The 19,085-nt window shown below is 43.8% G+C and overlaps 1 protein-coding gene across 1 annotated transcript in view; it reads right to left on the bottom strand.

Moving 5' to 3' along the window:
• Nucleotides 1–557: 557 nt before the first annotated feature.
• gabra5 (gamma-aminobutyric acid type A receptor subunit alpha5) overlaps nucleotides 558–19,085 on the bottom strand; it is a 137,513-nt gene continuing 118,985 nt past the window's right edge. Inside the window, exons 8-10 of the mRNA XM_078221468.1 lie at nucleotides 10,401–10,612; nucleotides 1,495–1,500; nucleotides 558–851 (exon numbers count right to left, since the gene is read on the bottom strand). Of these exons, the coding sequence (XP_078077594.1) occupies nucleotides 558–851; nucleotides 1,495–1,500; nucleotides 10,401–10,612 (512 nt within the window). The remainder of the gene's footprint in view (nucleotides 852–1,494; nucleotides 1,501–10,400; nucleotides 10,613–19,085) is intronic.

The following is a 19,085-nucleotide window of genomic DNA, read 5'->3' as shown; positions in this document are numbered from 1 at the left end:
ACAGAAATAGATAGGTTCTTGATCAATAAGGGAATCAAGGGTTACGGGGAGAAGGCAGGAGAATGGGAATGAGAATCGTATCAGCCATGATTGAATGGCGGAGCAGACTCGATGGGCCGAGTGGCCTAATTCTGCTCCCATATCTTATGGTCTTAAATTCAGCGGCATCACTCCCAATGCACTCCAACTTTATCTTTCAAGAGCGTGGTAAAGCACGAAATAAGTCACAGAATCACACAGCGTCTGTTATTTTCAGTACTTTATTTTCAACCTGCATACACAAAAGTCAGACTTCAATATTATTGTTCTTTAATTACAGCATTCTCAAAAAAACTATTGTGCCCTGCATTGTTCGCAGTTAATTATAGAAATCGTCAAAGCAAATCTGACACCATCTGCTTATGACATGCAGAAAATATGAAAAAAAGGTCAGAAATAGTTTTGAATAAACGTACAGTATAAAAGTATCAGGCCGGTTAAAATCTTCGCTGCTTACATTGCCACCTAAGAATATGGTTCGACATGTGGAAGTTCTGTACAGTTAATTTCCTGGACGGTTAATTTGGAGTAATGGCTTCTTTTATCACTGGCTCTCTGTTCAAATACGTGGCCCAGTAAACCAAATTAAAGATACCAAATAGAACGGGAAACACAACCCTCGACATTTTGTCAATCTTGCTGACGCTGTTGTAAGATTTCTTACTTTCAGCGGCCTTTTCCTCAGCCCTCATTTGCACGGCCGTACTCTTTGAGATGCTTGATATGACAGGGTCCTTCGTAATATTCGGGGTGTAGGTCATTCCTCCAATAGCATACGCATTGTTCATATTCTTTGCCAAGGTTTCTTTTTTCTGGAAAACAGCATAATGTCTCAGATGTTACGATCATTTCTGTCCAATGATTATGAACATCTTTGTGTCCAGTTAACACCCGAATACCTCAGGTGCTAACATCACTTGATTCATTAATGCATGCATAACATGTGCATCTGATTAACCTGAATCGAATAAAACAACAGCAAATTGCAACTGAAACAGTCGGCAATACGCCAATCAGTGAAATAACAATCGCAAGGTTGAAGTAAAATGGTTCACAACAAAGGATAAACAAGAAACAAGACAGCCAATTAAAGTAGTTGTGATATTTTTACAAAATGTTTCTCGGTTACTGTCTAAGGTGAGATGCTTCAGAGCTTCTTTCTTCTAAAACTGGCACTTTGTGGGTTCTATTTTCTCAGAAGACAAAGGAAATTTAGCATGTCAGCTACAACTCTCACCAACCTTTACAGATGCACCATAGATAGCACTCTTTCTGGCTTGGTATGGCTCCTGCTCTGCCCAAGACCGCAAGGAACTACAAAAGGTCGTGAATGTAGCCCAATCCATCATGCAAACCAGCCTCCCATCCATTGACTCTGTCTACACTTCCCGCTGCCTCGGCAAAGCAGCCAGCATAGTTAAGGACCCCACGCACCCTGGACATTCTCTCTTCCACCTTCTTCTATCGGGAAAAAGATACAAAAGTCTGAGGTCACATACCAACCGACTCAAGAACAGTTTCTTCCCTGCTGCTGTCAGATTTCTGAATGAACTTACCTTGCATTAAGTTGATCTTTCTCTAAACCCTAGCTATGACTGTAACACTACATTCTGCACTCTCTCGTTTCCTTCTCTATGAACGGTATGTTTTGTCTGTATAGTGCGCAAGAAACAATACTTTTCACTGTATGTTAATACATGTGACAATAATAAATCAAATCAAAAGGTCCACACCTTCTGCCGATCGATGCCAGTGTGAGGTCTAAGCTGTTCAGTAGCTCCGAGTTACGTTAACATGAGCTGTAGGTGATTGTAGCTTGCTGTCTCTAGTCGGGTGGGCAATGGGTCAGCGCTCCTAAGCTCGGAGGAGGTTATCTCCAGGAAGAAGGGGTTTGGGGACTTGTGAACCAGTCGCAGGCTGGAGCTTTGGGGTCCTTAGCTCACTGAAAATAAAAAGCTGGAGTCTTTTTTTCTGATCGGTCACCCTGCGGTGGCCATTTGTGCTTGAAGATTGTAATCGGTCTGACACATGGCAGTGGCCTAGATAAAGGCCTTACACTTGTTTCAGACCCATCTCAAAATTTCATCAGTAAAGGCCTTGGGCATCAATGGTGCCAAAATACTTCCCGCAATATTCCGTTACTGACCCTCTCTTTCCAGCCGACTCAAGAACAGCTTCTTCCTTGTCGCCGTCAGACTTTTGAATGGACCTTACCTTGCATTAAGTTGATCTTTCTTTACACCCTAGCTATGAGTGTAACACTACATTCTGCACTCTCTCGTTTCCTTCTCTATGAACGGTATGTTTTGTCTGTATAGTGCGCAAGAAACAATATATTTCACAGTATACTAATACATGTGATAATAATCAAATCAAATCAAAAGGTAAAGAAATAGGCCACCAGCCTTCTTAGTATGTTATTTGTGACATGGCAAATTCAGTAAAGAAAAAAATTACAACCTTTCCAACAAAATAAACATACCCACAGAGAAGTGTGTGTAAAGCCGAGGAACAAAAAGCTCTCTCCCGGTGAGCAGTACGTTGAAACGGTTGCACTCGATCAATATGTTCTGAACAAAAGTGCAAGAACTGGCAGTGTTACATATTGTTCAGAGTTAATCATATTTGTGTTCTCCATGCAAGATTAATTCAGTGGAATTTCTTAAAGGTTTGTCACCTTGTATGGAAGTCGGAGAGAGAAAAGAAATAAGTAAATGTATGACTGGCTCAAAGCCCAAAGCATCTCATTTTATTCTCTCTCACTGACTTTATTTGAAGATTTGAACTCTCAGGGCGGAATTTTACTGGCACGTCCGCCCAAGGTTCGTACGATCCCACCCGAGGCCCACGGAGAATGCCGTTCTCCGAGCCGTGCCCACCCCCGGAATCGGGGCGGGCAGTCTTTACATTATATGGATGGGGCACACTGGAAGGGAAATACAATGGCCTTGGAAACTTTATATAAACCACAAAGTTCGCACCAGGCTGTCAAAAGGAATGGTCTTAAATTTGTAATTAATTTCAAAAGTGCTGTCAAAGGAATGGTACTGCACAATAATTGTAGAATTGAGTGCGTTCAGATTGATAAATAAAGCAAAGCTGGAAATGACTGCTGGTGACTTTATTGTGGAAACATTGAACATTTTAACATGTTCTCTCATTCATTTTCACCAGAGTGTTAACCTAGTCAGTCATTGTTAACAGATTAAAAGGCTCCATTAAAACAGCAAAGTGAGGAATTTAATGTGAGTGCAGCCAGCGGTTGCATAATAATATGGTGGAATCAAAGAATCCCTGCAGTGCAGAAGGAGACCATTTGGTCCATCGGGCCTGCACCGACAACAATCCCACCCAGGCCCTATCCCCGTAACCGCAGGTAGCATAGAGTCATACAGGTTTACAGCAGGAAACAGGCCCTTCGGCCCAACTTGTCCATGCCGCCTCTTTTGTTTTAACCACTAAGCTAGTCCCAATTGCCCATGTTTGGCCCATATCCCTCTATATGCATCTTACCCATGTAACTAGCTAAATGCTTTTAAAAGACAAAATTGTACCCGCCTCTCCTATTACCTCTGGCAGCTTGTTCTAAAAACTCACTACCTTCTGTGTGAATAAATTGCCCCTCTGGACCCTTTTGTATCTCTCCCCCTCACCTTAAGCCTATGCCCTCTAGTTTTAGTCTCCCCTACCTTTGGAGAAAGATGTTGACCTTCTGGCAGATCTATGCCCCTCATTATTTTATAGACCTCTATAAGATCACCCTACGTCACCTATGCTCTGGGGAAAAAAGTCCCACCTCTCCTTATAACTCAAACCATCAAGTCCCGGTAGCATCCCAGTAAATCGTTTCTGCACTCTTTCTAGTTTAATAATATCCTTTCTATAATAGAGTGACCAGGACTGTACATAGTATTCCAAGCATCGCCTTACTAATGTCCTATACAACTTCAACAAGACATCCCAATTCCTGTATTCAATGTTCTGACCAATGAAACCAAGCATGCCGAATGCCCTCTTCACCATTCTGTCCACTTGTGACGTCACTTTCAAGGAGCTATTTACTCCATTAATCCTCCCTGGGCAATTTAACATGATCAATCAACCTAACCTGCACATCTTTTGACAGTGGGAGAAAACCGGAGCACCCGGAGGAAACCTATGCAGGAACGGAGAGAATGTGCAAACTCCGCACAGACAGTGACGTGATTTTGGAATTGAACCCGGGTCCCTGGCTCTGTGAGACAGCAGTGCTAACCACGGTGACTCAGACAGTCACCCAAGGCTGGAATCGAAGCGGGGTCCCTGGCGCTGTGAGGCAGCAGTGCTAACCACTGTACCATAGTGCCGCCCTGACAACGTCCACATCAATTTACTGCTCCTAACCTCCATCAGGCCTTTCACTTTGCTGTTGCTTTTAATGGGCAGCACCCCAGAAGCCCAAAATGGAAAGTAAAGTTAAAGTTTATTTATTAGTCACAAGTAAGGCTTACATTAACACTGCAATGAAGTTACTGTGAAATTCCCCGAGTCGCCACAGTCTGGCGCCAGGTCAGGTCAATGCACCTAACCAGCACATCTTTCAGAATGTGGGAGGAAACCGGAGCACCCGGAGGAAACCCACGCAGACACGAGGAGAATGTGCAAACTCCACACAGACAGTGACCTGAGCCGGGAATCAAACCCAGGTCCCTGGCATTGTGAAGCAGCAGTGCTAACCACTGTGCTACCGTGCCATGTAACTCAAGAGCCAGCCAAAGCTGACCGTGGCATCCGTGCAAAACATTTCTGAGTTTGCAAAAAGAAACTTCAAACAAAATACAGAAATTGAGAAGGAAGAAATTTTTGTTGGAACTTTTTAGGCCAAAGGGTATTGGGGTTGTGAATTAGAATTGAAGAAAGGCTGTTGAAACATTCTGTAATGGGGATTCACGAGGCAATTAAATGTGTTTCTGAAGAAGGATGAAATTGCTGGATGTGGATCAGAAGGTAAAATTATCTCTTTAAAAAAATGGCACATTGTTCAAGCCTAAAGATCTTTTCCTGTTCTTCAACAAGTCTTCATTTTTTTTTACATTGCTGCCTGGGTTATTATTCAGAAGATTAAGTGAATGTCACCAATGTTTATACTGAGCAAGGGTTGTGTATATAAAAGAGATACTATAGCTGATAATGCAATAGATCTATTGCAATTAAATTAATTCATAAGAGGGTTCTGATACACTTAATTAAAATCTGCACTTACTTTATCTTCAAGTTGCATGAATAAACCAAATTCATAATTACAATTTCCACAAATGGTGGAAGGAGCACTGGAAAAGGATATTATTTTGTCATTTTCAATTTCATTTGAGTTCAGAGTTATTGGTGATACAATTTAACATGAACAAACAATGTCATCTGTTTACTCAATGGCCAGGATTTCCAGGCTTCTGCGGTGAGCTTTCTGGCAATGGAGGTGGCTCACTATTAGTCGCCAGCGGGATTTTCCAGCCCCGCTGAAGTCGACAGCATTTTGTATGGCACGCCTGTCCCGCTGCCAGGGATCCATCATGGGGATCGCCTTCAGAAAGACTGGAAGTTCCCAACAGTGGGAAGGGATGGAAAATTCCGCCCAACGTCTGAACATCCAAAATAACAATTTCCACTGAAGTTACTGGGTAATCAGAGCTGGGTTTCCCGTTATCCCTAGCCCAGGAGCATAGGGACATAGAAATAGGGGAAGCGATGGCCTAATAGTATTATCACTCGGTTATGAATCCAGAACCTCAGCTAATGTTCAGGTTCGAATCCCACCACGGCAGACGGTGGAATTTGAATTCAATAAAAAAATCTGGAATTAAGAATCTATTGATGACCCTTGAAACCATTGTTGATTGGTGGAAAATCCCATCTGGTTCATTAATGCCCTTTAGGGAAGGAAATCTGCCGTCCATTCCTGGTCTGGCCTACATGTGACTCCAGAGCCACAGCAATGTGGTTGTCTCTGAAATGGCTTCGCAAGCCACTCAGTTCAAAGACAACTAGGGATGGGCAATAAATGCTGACCAGCCATCGATGCCCACATCCCATGAATGAATTAAAAAACAGGAGTAGCCCAGTTAGTCCCTCCATCCTGTTCTTCCGTTTGATGTCCCTTGCTCTGTCTTCCTTAATACTTTTGGTTGACATATCAATCCCAGGTTGAAAATTAACAAGTGACCCAGCTTCAACTGCAATTTTCAAAGCCCTACCTCCTTTGGCAAGGTCTTTCGAGCTTCAGTCCCAAAACGTCTGCCTCTGATTTTTAGTGTCAAGACCAAATGTTATTTGTCGTACTCTATCAGTGACCCAAGCTGGGAATTGAACCCAGGTCCCTGGCACTGTGAGGCAGCAGTACTAACAATTGTGCCACCGTACCGCCCCTATATGATAAATGTATAATTAATCGAATTTTACGACCCTTTCTCCAGACTCCATGCATCCACGAAGAAACCCCATGTTTGCAAAGATCCTCTTTCAGCTTCCTTTCATCTGGAAGCTACATACATAATTTAAATCTTTCGTTGAAATAATGGCAGACCTTCCAGCTCTACTCATCTAAGATAAAAGATCCCCAATTATTTCACGCTTTCCCTACTCTACCCACAACCCTGTAAGATCAAAGCAGGCTAAATTTTAAGTGTCATCAACCTCGGCTTGTTTGAATTGCATTCGCTCCAGAATTATGATTACATTCTCAATCATGATGCCCATTTACACGCTCGCTACATTTAACACCTCAATCTCCAACCTCAAATCACTTTCCTGAAATAAATTATAAAACATATGAATTATGAGCCAGATTTTTGCAAAAGCCATCAGGAGCACTTCCATTTAAATCATTTAGGGGAGGCGATGGCCTAGTGGTATTATCACTCGGCTATTAATCCAGAAACTCAGCTAATGTGCTGGGGACCCAGGTTCAAATCCCACCATGGTAGATGGGGGAAGTTGAATTCAATAAAAAATATCTGGAATTAGGAATCTTCTGATGACCATGAAACCATTGTCGATTGTCAGAAAAACCCATCTTGTTCACGAATGTCCTTTAGGGAAAGAAATCTGCCATCCTCACCTGGTCTGGCCTACATCTGACTCCAGAGCCACAGCAATGTGGTTGACTCTCAGCTCCGGGCAACTAGGGATGGGCAATAAATGCTGGCCAACCAGCATTTTGTTTTATTTTAAAAACGCATGGTACTTCTCCACATTATAGGACAATAACAATTTGCTTGTTTATTTTTGAATGAGTCAGCAACAAATGGCAGCAATAGCCAGAGGGTTTTCTTCTTTGCAATAAGAACCTTCATTATCTAACTGCTGCATTATACCTCATGTGAGAAAAATACAGTGCGGCAATTATATTTCTTCACCCTGTTGCTAAGTAGAAAGGGTTGAGAACTTCAATTTTTTAGGTGTTCAAATCACCAACAACATGTCCTGCTCCCTCTGTGCCGACACTATAGTTAAGATAGCCCACCAAAGCCTCTACTTTCTCAGAAGACTAAGGAAATTTGGCATGTCAGCTACGACTCACCAACTTTTACAGATGCACCATAGAAAGCATTCTTTCTGGTTGTATCACAGCTTGGTATGGCTCCGGCTCTGCCCAAGACCGCAAGGAACTACAAAAGGTCGTGAATGTAGCCCAATCCATCACGCAAACCAACCTCCCATCCTTTGACTCTGTCTACACTTCCCGCTGCCTTGGCAAAGCAGCCAGCATAATTAAGGACCCCACGCACCACGGACATTCTCTCTTCCACCTTCTTCACTTGGAGATACAAGATACAAAAGATACAAAAGTCTGAGGTCACGTACCAACCGGCTCGAGAACAGCTTCTTCCCTGCTGCTGTCAGACTTTTGAATGGACTTACCTTGATTAAGTTGATCTTTCTCTACACCCTAGCTATGACTGTAACACTACATTCTGCACTCTCTCGTTTCCTTCTCTATGAACAGTATGCTTTGTCTGTATAGCGCGCAAGAAACAATAATTTTCACTGTATGTTAATACATGTGACAATAATAAATCAAATCAAATCAAATCAAATCTTCTATTTGGGAAAAAGATACAAAAGTCTGAGGTCATGTACCAATCTACTCAAGAACAACTTCTTCTCTGCTGCCATCAGACTTTTGAATGGACCTACCTTGTAATAACTTGATCTTTCTCTACACCCTTAGCTGTGACCGTTAAACTGCATGATATCAAGAAACGGCTGGAGACACTGGATACTGCAAAGGCATTGGGCCCTCATAACATTCTGGCAATAGTCCTGAAGACTTGCCGCTCCCCTAGCCAAGCGCTTCCAGTACAGTTACAATACTAGCATCTACACCGATGGGAAATTTTCAGCCAAGAAAACTGGTCTTGTATACCTTAAAATGGAACACCAGTAAACACTCTAAGAATACTGGTCCAAACTGTATTTTCTTTCTGGGCAGTTGGTAGGGTAATCACAATCCAAAAGCACAAACTGTATAATCCATTGTGCAGTCTAAGCAGTTTGATATAAATGCCTTAAGGAGCAAATTGTACATTTATCCTTGAGTAAACACTAGCAAAACATATTCGCTGCTCGTTTATCTCATTTAGTTTGTTGGACCTCGCTGCGCACAATTGGTTATTTGCCTACATAATAACAGCGAGTGCGTACTTCGAAGGTATTTAATTGACTGTGAAGCATGTTGGAACATCTCAAGATGAAGAAAGGCATTACATGAGTTCAACTAATTTCTTAAAATAGAACATTTTTATTCCATAATTTCATTTCTTTTTTGATTGATTCAGTGTGAAATCTATCAGATAATCGGGAAAGGTTCAGCACTTCCTCAGCTGCCATTACACTTCCGACATTTGGAGGAGCATAGGTTGGCATGGAGGATATGAGTGGCCATAGGGGTTGGATAGAATGCATGCAGTGGCATGGGTTAGCATAGCTAGGGCATGGAGAGTGTGTGGGAAAGCGAAAAAGTATGAGGGATGAGGGTTGGTGGCCTTTTTCTTTGTTTTAATGCATTTTCAAAAAAAAACTGAACAATTGCCTGTGCATTGAGGAAGGCCCAGTCCCCTTCCATACCCAGCAGCCTTCAAACTCAACCTGGTGTCATCCTGCCCGACTCCCAGAGAACCCCAGCAGCCCAGATTGAAAATCCCAATTTCCGGGACACTTTTGTCTGAATCGGGTTGGCAGAATCAGGAATTGTCATGACTCTGCACTTGAAATAACTTCAATCGGGCCATTGAGGTTAGGTTATTGGAGTGTGAACTCCCTGGTTAAGGATCGGGCAGCACGGTAGCACAGTGGTTAGCACTGCTGCTTCACAGCTCCAGGGACCTGGGTTCGATTCCCGGCTCGGGTCACTGTCTGTGTGGAGTTTGCACATTCTCCTCGTGTCTGTGTATGGGTTTCCTCCGGGTGCTCCGGTTTCCTCCCACAGTCCAAAGGTGTGCGGGTTAGGTTGATTGGCCATGCTAAAATATTGCCCCGTAGTGTCCCGAGATGCGTAGGTTCGAGGGATTAGCGGGTGGGATATGGGTGTAGGGCCTGGGTGGGATTGTGGTCGGTGCAGACTCGATGAGCCGAAGGGCCTCTTTCTGCACTGTCGGGTTCTATGATTCTATGATCCAATTGATAGGCCAATCAGGGAGTGTTTGCCTTGCCTTGTTCCTCTGGCACTCCTGGAGATAGACTGCTAACTACTAGCACTCTGCGTACAGCTGTTAGAGTTTGTAAATAAAGGGATTTTGGTGAAGGGACTTCTGCCTCCGAAGACTTATTACAGTGTTCCCAATGCGGGAGCGGAAATTCAGGCCAGGTCTCTCGTTGTCCCTTTGCGATTCTATTATCACCAGGAATGCCTCAGTTATAACATCCAACTTGTTCCTCATCCGTGGAAAGTGTCGCGGTTCCGACGGCGTCCGGTGAGCTTTCATTGGCCCTTGAAAATCCGGGGGAGATGGTGTAAGTCTTGCGCCGGGCCGTACCCATATCCACAGCAGGTCTCCAAGGTGAACAGCCTCTGGCATGTTGGAACAATGTAGGCAAGGCAAGTCGGCAAGTCAGATCCGTAACTTTGGGATTAGGATTGGCTCTAAGGGCTGGGTCGGTTTGGCTGGTTGGGACTAGCTTCGGGGTTTAAAAAAAGGGCGGTATGCACAAGTTGGGCCGAAGGGCCTGTTTTCCATGCTGTAAACCTCTATGATTCTCACTCTGGATCTGAGTACTCTTTCCCTGCTCTGACTCGAAGCCATTCTCTTTCTCTGTCCTGACCCTCCAAACCCGAGCCTACGACTGACGCTTCAGCAATGTGTAAGTTACATATGAGAAATTCTTACCTTGGACTGAAGAGCTTCCATTGCTTTTTTCCCATCCCAAGCCCAGCTCCGCTTGGTGAAGTAATTCACTGTTGCAAACTCAATCAGAGCGGAAAAGACAAATGCATAACACACGGCGATGAACCAGTCCATTGCAGTGGCGTAGGCGACTTTAGGCAAAGAGTTTCTTGCACTAATGCTCAGTGTCGTCATTGTCAGCACTGTTGTTACACCTGAGGGAAAAAAGAACAGAAAGTAATATCATCAACAACAACCACTTGCATTTATATAGCACCTTTAATATAAAACATCCCAAGACCCTTCACAGGGGTATTACCAGACAAATATAGACACTGAGCCACAAAACAGTTTTCACCACAGCACGATAGACAGAGGAAAATCAAAACATTCCAAAATCTTTACCATCTTACTTGGTATAGTTAACACGATGAAAAATACTTTTTGAGCAATGCAACAAGATCTGGACAATATCCAAGCTTGGGATGACATGTGGCAAATAACATTTGCACCATACAAATGCCAAGCAATAACCATCACCACTCTAACCACCACCCCCCCCCCCCGCCTCCCCCCCCCCACCCCCCCCGCCTCCCCCCCCCTCCCGCCCTTGACATTCAATGGTGTAACCATCACTGAATCCCCCCACTATCAACATTCTTGGGGTTACTTTTGACCAGAAGCTCAACTGGACTCAGCATATAAACACAGTGGCTACAAGAGCAGGTCAGAGGCTAGGAATACTGTGGTGAGTAACTCACCCCCTGACTCCCAAAGCCTGTCCACCATCTACAAGGCACAAGTCAGGAGTGTGATGGAATACTCCCCACTTGCCTGGATGAATGCAGCTCCAACAACACTCAAGAAACTTGACACCATTCAGGACAAAGCAGCCCACTTGATTGGCACCACATCTGCAAACATCCACTCCCTCATCATCAATGCTCAGTAGCAGCAGTGTGTACTATCTACAAGGTGTGCTGCAGCAATTCACCAAAGATCCTTAGTCAGCACCTTCCAAACCCATGACCACTTCCATCTAGAAGGACAAGGGCAGCATGGGAACGCCACCACCTGCAAGTTCCCCTCCAAGCCACTCACCATCCTGACTTGGAAATATATTGCAGTTCCTTCGCCGTCACTGGGTCAAAATCCTGGAATTCTCTCCCTAACGGCATTGTGGGTCAACCCACAGAACATGGACTACAACGTTTCAAAAAGGCAGCTCACCACTATCTTCGCATGGACAACTAGGGATGGGCAATAAATGCTGGCCAGCCAGCAACGCCCATGTCCCACGGATGAATAAAAAAAATGACTTTAATTATTTTGCCAATTTTCTCCCCTTCTCTCCTGAAAGGTGTTGGTTTCTTCCTGGAGTTCAGTTCCATTGCCATTACTTTCCCTCCCCTCCCTCACCCAAGGTAGTATTGACAGGCTATTCGACCTCAGGGTATATTGTAGCTCAACAGGTGGAGGCAATGGCCTAGTGGTACTACCACTAGACTATTAATCCAGAAACCCGGCTAATGTGCTGGGGACCTGGGTTCGAATCCCATCATGGCAAATGGTGGAATTGAATTCAATAAAAAAAAATCTGGAATTGAGAATCTACTGATAATCATGAAACCATTGTCGATTGTCGGGAAAATCCATCTGGTTCACGAATGTCCTTTACAGAAGGAAATCTGCTGTCCTTACCTGGTCTGGCCTGGATGTGACTCCAGAGCCACAGCAATGTGGTTGACACTCAAATGCCCTCCAATGGCCGAGCAAACCATTCATTTCAAGGGCAACTAGGGATGGGCAATAAATGCTGGCCAGCCAGCGGCGCCCACGAATGAATTTAAAAAAAATAAAAAGCACCTCCATATCTGGTATCCATATAATGGCACGTCCAGTATCAGTTTCCACATGATAGTGTAAGCCAGTGATAGCATGATGAATTGTTTTGTCCCATAGATCAGCTAACTCAAACAGTGAAGTTGAAATATTCCTGGTCTTTACATCTCAGCTGTTCAATGGACTAAGCCACATCAATGAACCTTTAAAGCAGTTCTAGAAATGCAAACATTCTCAAATGTAGAGCAGGATCAGTAGGCATTTGCTCTGTAATATTGCTTCATCTGCACAATGTTATTTTCTAGACAGCTTGCATTAAGAATGCTACCAATTGTTTAAGCTCTGGAAGTATGCTTTGAGTCGCTAAACACCAAAAAAAGATTTGTTCGGTTTCCAACAGTTCATTCTTTTAAGCCTTTAGTACAGTACTTGCAGGGGGAAATAATTGTGTTTTATTGAAAAGCCGTTTGTTTTCTGTAAGGGATGCCTAAGGTGTAATTCTATAATGGAATACTGCAACATGGTTCATGATTCAATAATTTCCATTAAAAGCTGTTTGTTTGGACGTTGCATATATAATTACTTGTGGATTACATGAATATAGATGTGAAAGTTTACATCATAACAAGGGAACTTCTGCCCCATCAGCACACTCTGTATTTAGAACATAGAACAGTACAGCACAGGAACAGGCCCTTCAGCCCACGATATTGTGCCAAACATGACGCCAAATTAAACTAATCCCTTCTGCCTGTCCTTGGTCCATATCCCTCTTTTCCTTGCATATTCACGTGCTTATCTAAATGCCCCTTAAACCACCCCCCCTCCCCCCGCCGCCATCGTATCTGCCTCCACCACTACCCCTGGCAACGCATTTTAGCCACCTACCACTCTCTGTGCAAAAAACATGCTCTCAAATCTCCTTTGAACTTTCCCCCTCTCACCTTAAGTGCATGCCCCCTAGTATTAGACATTTCAACTCTGGGAAAAAGATTCTGACTGTCAACCTATCTCTGCCTCTCATAATTTTCTAGACTTCTATCAGGTCTCCCCTCAGCCTCCGCCACTTTAGAGAAAATAACCCTAGTTTGCCCAGCCTCTCCTTATAGCTTGTACCCTCTAATCCAGGCAGCATCCTGGTAAACCTCTTCTGCACCCTTTCCAAAGCCTCCGCATCCTTCCTGTAATGTGCCGACCGGAATATATTTTGAGCCAGTAACATAGCAAAATCTCTCGATGTCCAAATGTCCTAATACTTTACAAGTAATAACAATGCAAATATGAAATTCTCCTGGGATCATCCAATAGTGGAAGGGTGATGGGACATTTTGGTTAATAAAAGCTATGCCCGAATGTTGAGTGCTACAGCCAGATCCTGATACCATGGCCCGAGTTGTCAGAAACAATTGTTAAACTCGCTCAGTTCCGTGACTAAGAGAACTGATGCTGAACACATCCAGGGCTGGATTGGCTTTCCACTGGCATGGTGGCACAGTGGTTAGCACTGCTGCCACACAGTGCCAGGAATCCGGGTTCAATTACCGGCTCAGGTCACTGTCTGTGCGGTGTTTCCACATTCTCCCTGTGTCTGCATGGGTTTCCTCCCACAGTCTGAATGACGTGCTGGTTAGGTGGGTTGGCCATGCTAAATTCGCCCTCAGTGTACCCGAACAGGTGCCGGAGTGTGGCGACTAGTGGATTTTTACAGTAACTTCATTGCAGCGTTAATGTAAGCCTACTTGTGACACCAATAGATAAACTTTAAACACTGCAGTCACCAGCATTGGGTCCAAATGTGGCGGCTTTGAAACCTAAATGATATATTTTGCGATTTCTGGAGGGGCAGTGTATCACTCAAGAGATGGACCATCCGCTACACTAGTGGAGGTACAGTGCTGCCTGTGACAAGTGAAACTAGCTACTGCCAGTGGGGTTGGGTGCCACCACATTACAAGTAGTTGTATCAGTTGCGATTTTTGATATTTTGGAATCTATTCCATTCACAGTTCGGCTGGACAACTTACTCTTCTCTGGATAGTATCTTCAATTGTTGGGTCACTGAACCATGGCTTAGGCCATGATTTTATTATGGGGCAGGGTGAGGAGGCAGGCCACGGGTTTACCTCAGCCAGAACAGGGGTCGAACTCCACACTGTTGGCATCATTTTCAAACACACGCTAGCTGTCCAGTCAGCTGAGTTGAGGGCGCTTAAGAATCCTCTTGGACAAAGCACTGGTATACCTAGACAGGCCTTCAGCTCAGCCTCTCTCTACATCCAGCAGCCTCTGAATTCATCCAGGCATCACCCAGTCAGACTCCCAGAGAACTCTGCCACCCCGAAATGAAAATCCCAACTTTCGGGGCACTTTCTCCTAGGTCGAGCTTAGAGAGGGAAATGTCCAGACTCTCTGGTCTTGATCTGGGAGCAGAAATTCAGGCCTTAATCTTGCCCCTAGAGGGCATAAAGTTGACTGCAGTACAGAGCTGGAAATGTCTTCTTGAGATCAGATTCTAAGTCACATTGGATAAAGACTTGCTCCGTGTATCAGTATCATAATGGCATTATACAGACTGTACAGATAGTCTTACTCTATTGTTGACATGAAGTAGTGGGCTTTACTTTTCATCTAATCTCTGCTAGATATCAATATGGCAGTGGGTGATACTGACGCAGCAGGGGATATTTTCCCATTGAGAGTAGCAATTTTCTGATACATACTGGTAACAGGAAGGGTGCCATCCACCAGTGGATACTGCAAAATTATCACTTGAGTGTCAAAAGTTTCCCAATGTCACATCATGCCATGATATACACAAAAATCATTCACAACTTTCTGGTATCTGAATTTATCAAATATTTAAATCTGTCTTAATGATGTTCTCTGTAGCTGGCACTGATCCATAGAATTGTAGAATCCCTTCAGTGGACAAGAGGCCATTTGGCCCATTGAGATTGCACTGATTTTCTGACAGAGCATCTTACCCAGGCCCTGTTCCCCGCCCTATCCCCGTAATCCCACGCATTTCCCATGGCCAATCCATCTAACCGACACATCTTGGGGCACTAAGGGGCAATTTGGCATGGTCAATCCACCTAACCCACACATCTTTGGACTCTGGGAGGAAACCGGAGCACCCAGAGGAAACCCACGCAGACACGGGGGGAATGTGCAAACTCCGCACAGACAGTGACCCAAGGCCAGAATTGAACCCAAGTCCCTGGAGCTGTGATGAAGCACTGTGCCACCATGCCACCGATTCAACAGGGAAGCATTTCAAAAGCAATCTCACATTTTATAATGGCACTTTTGGCCATTGTCCCTGTAGTTTTCTAATTACTTGACAAAATAAAGTATGAGGTTTTACTGTAGGTAGGGGCGAGATTCTCCCGCTTCCCAGCCGCGATTTTCCTGCCGACAGGAGGTGGATTGTTGTTTGCTAGTGGCAGGATTCTCTGATCCCGCCACTGTCAATGGGAATTCACATTGTCATCACCCCAGAGAATCCTGCCGGCATGAACGGCTGGAGAATTCTGGCCTAGGATTCTCTTGCTTCACTCCCAAAAGACAGTCTGGTTCAGAAACCAATACCCATTCTCAGTCATGCAATGAAACAGGAATAGCATCAGTCAATGCCTCTGCTTTCATGGAAACCTGGGGGGCGTTAGTGGTGAGGAACAGTCAGTAGAAGAGAGGACATTCCTCTTCTGCGTCTTTACTGAGAAGACATTACAGTATTCAGCTGAATGGGTCAACTTAATGGCATTTAACTCACTTCCTTTTAATCACCATGCAGAAGAGACAAATAAGATTGAGCAATGAATTATGTTACAGCTCCAAAGGACACTGCCGGAACTCAAAAGCTGTTGGCTTGCCTCCATCAAAAATAATTAAGTTATGTAGCTTTACGATCCTGCATTACTGAAAAGTCTACTTCTTCAGAGAGTTTAAGAAATTAAAAGTTAAAGATTTGAAACCGCTTTAGAGTTTAATCAAAATGAAACTATTTCTATTTATCCGTTTCACACAAACATCTTTGCAATTACCACAAATCTTTTTAATAACCTCATTCTTCATAACAGTTATAATTAAAGAAAAATCAGCAACTTAATTGCTGTTTAAGCAAAGCAATGGTAATGTAACACTTAAATATGCTAATTAACCATGTTCGCTGCTGCGTCTTGATATCTGCTGTTTTGCAGGAACTATGAAAGTTCAAAGGCTTCATGTTCATATTTCTTTCATTACCAGTTAGTGTAAGGCTTTAGTTCATCAATGCCAATATCGTTCTCTGTGCAATGACACATGATGCCATGCCTCCAGCATGAGTTAACAGAGAACCCTTTATGCTGTACCACAAGGACACCAACAGTAAAGCTTGATTTTTCTTCCCTTCTATCATTTTAATATAAGGAACATAATTGTCCTCCCCAACATCCTTCCTCCCAAGGTCCTACCTCTTTCCAAGGTATGACTTTAAGAATACCATCTAATCCGTTGCTATCTCACTGCTTTGTCTTCTTATCTGTGTACACGTTCTTGGGCAAAGTCCACCAACGCCTCTACTTTCTCAGAAGACTAAGGAAACTTGGCATGTCAGCTACGACTCTCACCAACTTTTACAGATGCACCATAGAAAGCATTCTTTCTGGTTGTATCACAGCTTGGTATGGCTCCTGCTCTGTCCAAGACCGCAAGGAACTACAAAAGGTCGTAAATGTAGCCCAATCCATCACGTAAACCAGCCTCCCATTCATTGACTCTGTCTACACTTTGTGCTGCCTCGGCAAAGCAGCCAGCATAATTAAGGACCCCCACGGACCCCGGACATTCTCTCTTCCACCTTCTTCCGTCGGGAAAAAAGATACAAAAGTCTGAGGTCACGTACCAACTGACTCAAGAACAGCTTCTTCCCTGCTGCTGTCAGACTTTTGAATGGACTTACCTTGCATTAAGTTGATCTTTCTCTACACCCTAGCTATGACTGTAACACTACATTCTGCACTTTCTCGTTTCCTTCTCTATGAACGGGATGGTTTGTCTGTATAGCGCGCAAGAAACAATACTTTTCACTGTATGTTAATACATGTGACAATAATAAATCAAATCAAATCAAAAATGTTATTTGACCATGGAAACCGAATTCTCTTGAGGGTTTTTTTCCCACTCCCACTAGTTTTTGCACCTAGATGGGGTTTCTGTTGTAATTTGACCAAAGTTGCAATGGCTGAGCATAAGAAGCTGAGGAAATTTACTCTGCATGCTGTCAATGATGGTCATGCCTAATTCTGTTCTCAGTGATATTCATACATAATGGGTGGCAAGGTGGCCCACTGGTTCGCACTGCTGCCTCTCAACGTCAGGGACCTGGGTTCAATTTCGGCCTCAGGTGAGTATGTGGAGTTTGCACAATCCCCGTGTCGGCGTGGGATTCCTCCAGTTTCCTCCCACACTTCAAAGATGTACGGGTTAGGTTGAGTTTAAAGCTTATTTTATTAGTGTCACAAGTAGGCTTGCATTAACACTGCAATGAAGTTACTGTGAAAATCCCCTAGATTGGCCATGCTAAATTGACCCTTAGTATCAGGGGGATTAGCAGGGTAAATACATGGGGTTGCGGGGGTGGGGCCTGGGTGAGATTGTTGTCAGTGCAGGCTCGATGAACTGAATGATCTCCTTCTGAACTGTAGGGATTCTATGGTTCTATGACATTCACATTCCAACACACAGTGATGCAGGGCAAGGACCCTTGATGGCTTTCCCTTTTACAGACAAGGCAACTTAGCAATCAAAGTTGAGACTGGGTCAACATTCAAGAATTGAGTATATTTAAGACTGGGATAGATAGGTTCTTGATTGGTAAGGGGATCAAAGCTTCGAGGGAAAAGTTGGGAGAATGGGGTTGAAAATCTTAACAACCATGATTGAACGGTGGAGCAGACTCGATGGGCCGAACGGCCGAATTCTGCTCCTATATGTTATAGTCTTATGGTCTAAGAATAGTTGAAGGATAAGGGATAAAGGGATATGGATTGAATCTCGTGCTTTCAAAAACCAGCTCAGAAGGAGCGTCATTGAAAGGAGCCTGGGATTCACCTTCTATACTGTATGTCAAGATGCAAAATAATATGCGGCAGGGAGATCAAGCTTAAAAAGTAGCAATGCCAGCAGTACAATCTGCACTCATGTTAAACTTTACTATCCTGCACTAACAATCTCTCTGTACTTGCTGAAGATTGGCGGTGAATGAAATTACTCTGCCACAAAGTCTGTCCTACTTGCATATTCTTGATTATCTCTTGTACTTTGATGTTAAATAACTCTTGCATGAAATCTAGTCTGCTCATAATACGTGCATGTAATCACGGGGAAATCAGAACAAGCAAGCAACAGGGGAGTTCTTTCATGCAGTACTAGATCAGCACACCGCAAACCTTTATGCTTCAGTCAAATGAAGAGAAAGCTCTGCGATCCAGTAGAAAGCAACACCCCCGATGAGTGACTATTCTTCGTTTGCAAGCCCAGATGCCAAAACCCAGATTTTCTATTATTGATGTTGTTTAGACTCAATTACCTGGTTAGAGGCTTTTATGCAGTGTCATATTGCGATGTACCAAATGTTTCAAGATCGGTTCATCAAAATACCTTCAGGTGCACTGTAATGACTACAGTGAGGCCCATGAGGTTGGCCTCTTGGAGTATGAGCTCCCTGATTGAGCTCATAATTGCCTGCCCAATTAGGGAGCCTCGCCTGTATATAAATATGGGAGCATCAGGTCTACTGGCATTCCAGATTCTGATTTTGTACCTGAAACATTCTAGGAGTGGAACAGAGTTTGTAAATAA

Source organism: Mustelus asterias, chromosome 10 (genome assembly GCF_964213995.1).
Source record: "Mustelus asterias chromosome 10, sMusAst1.hap1.1, whole genome shotgun sequence".
NCBI classification, from domain to species: Eukaryota; Metazoa; Chordata; class Chondrichthyes; order Carcharhiniformes; family Triakidae; genus Mustelus; species Mustelus asterias.
Note: the sequence above shows the minus strand (reverse complement) of the source record. Positions and strands in the feature narration are given on the sequence as shown.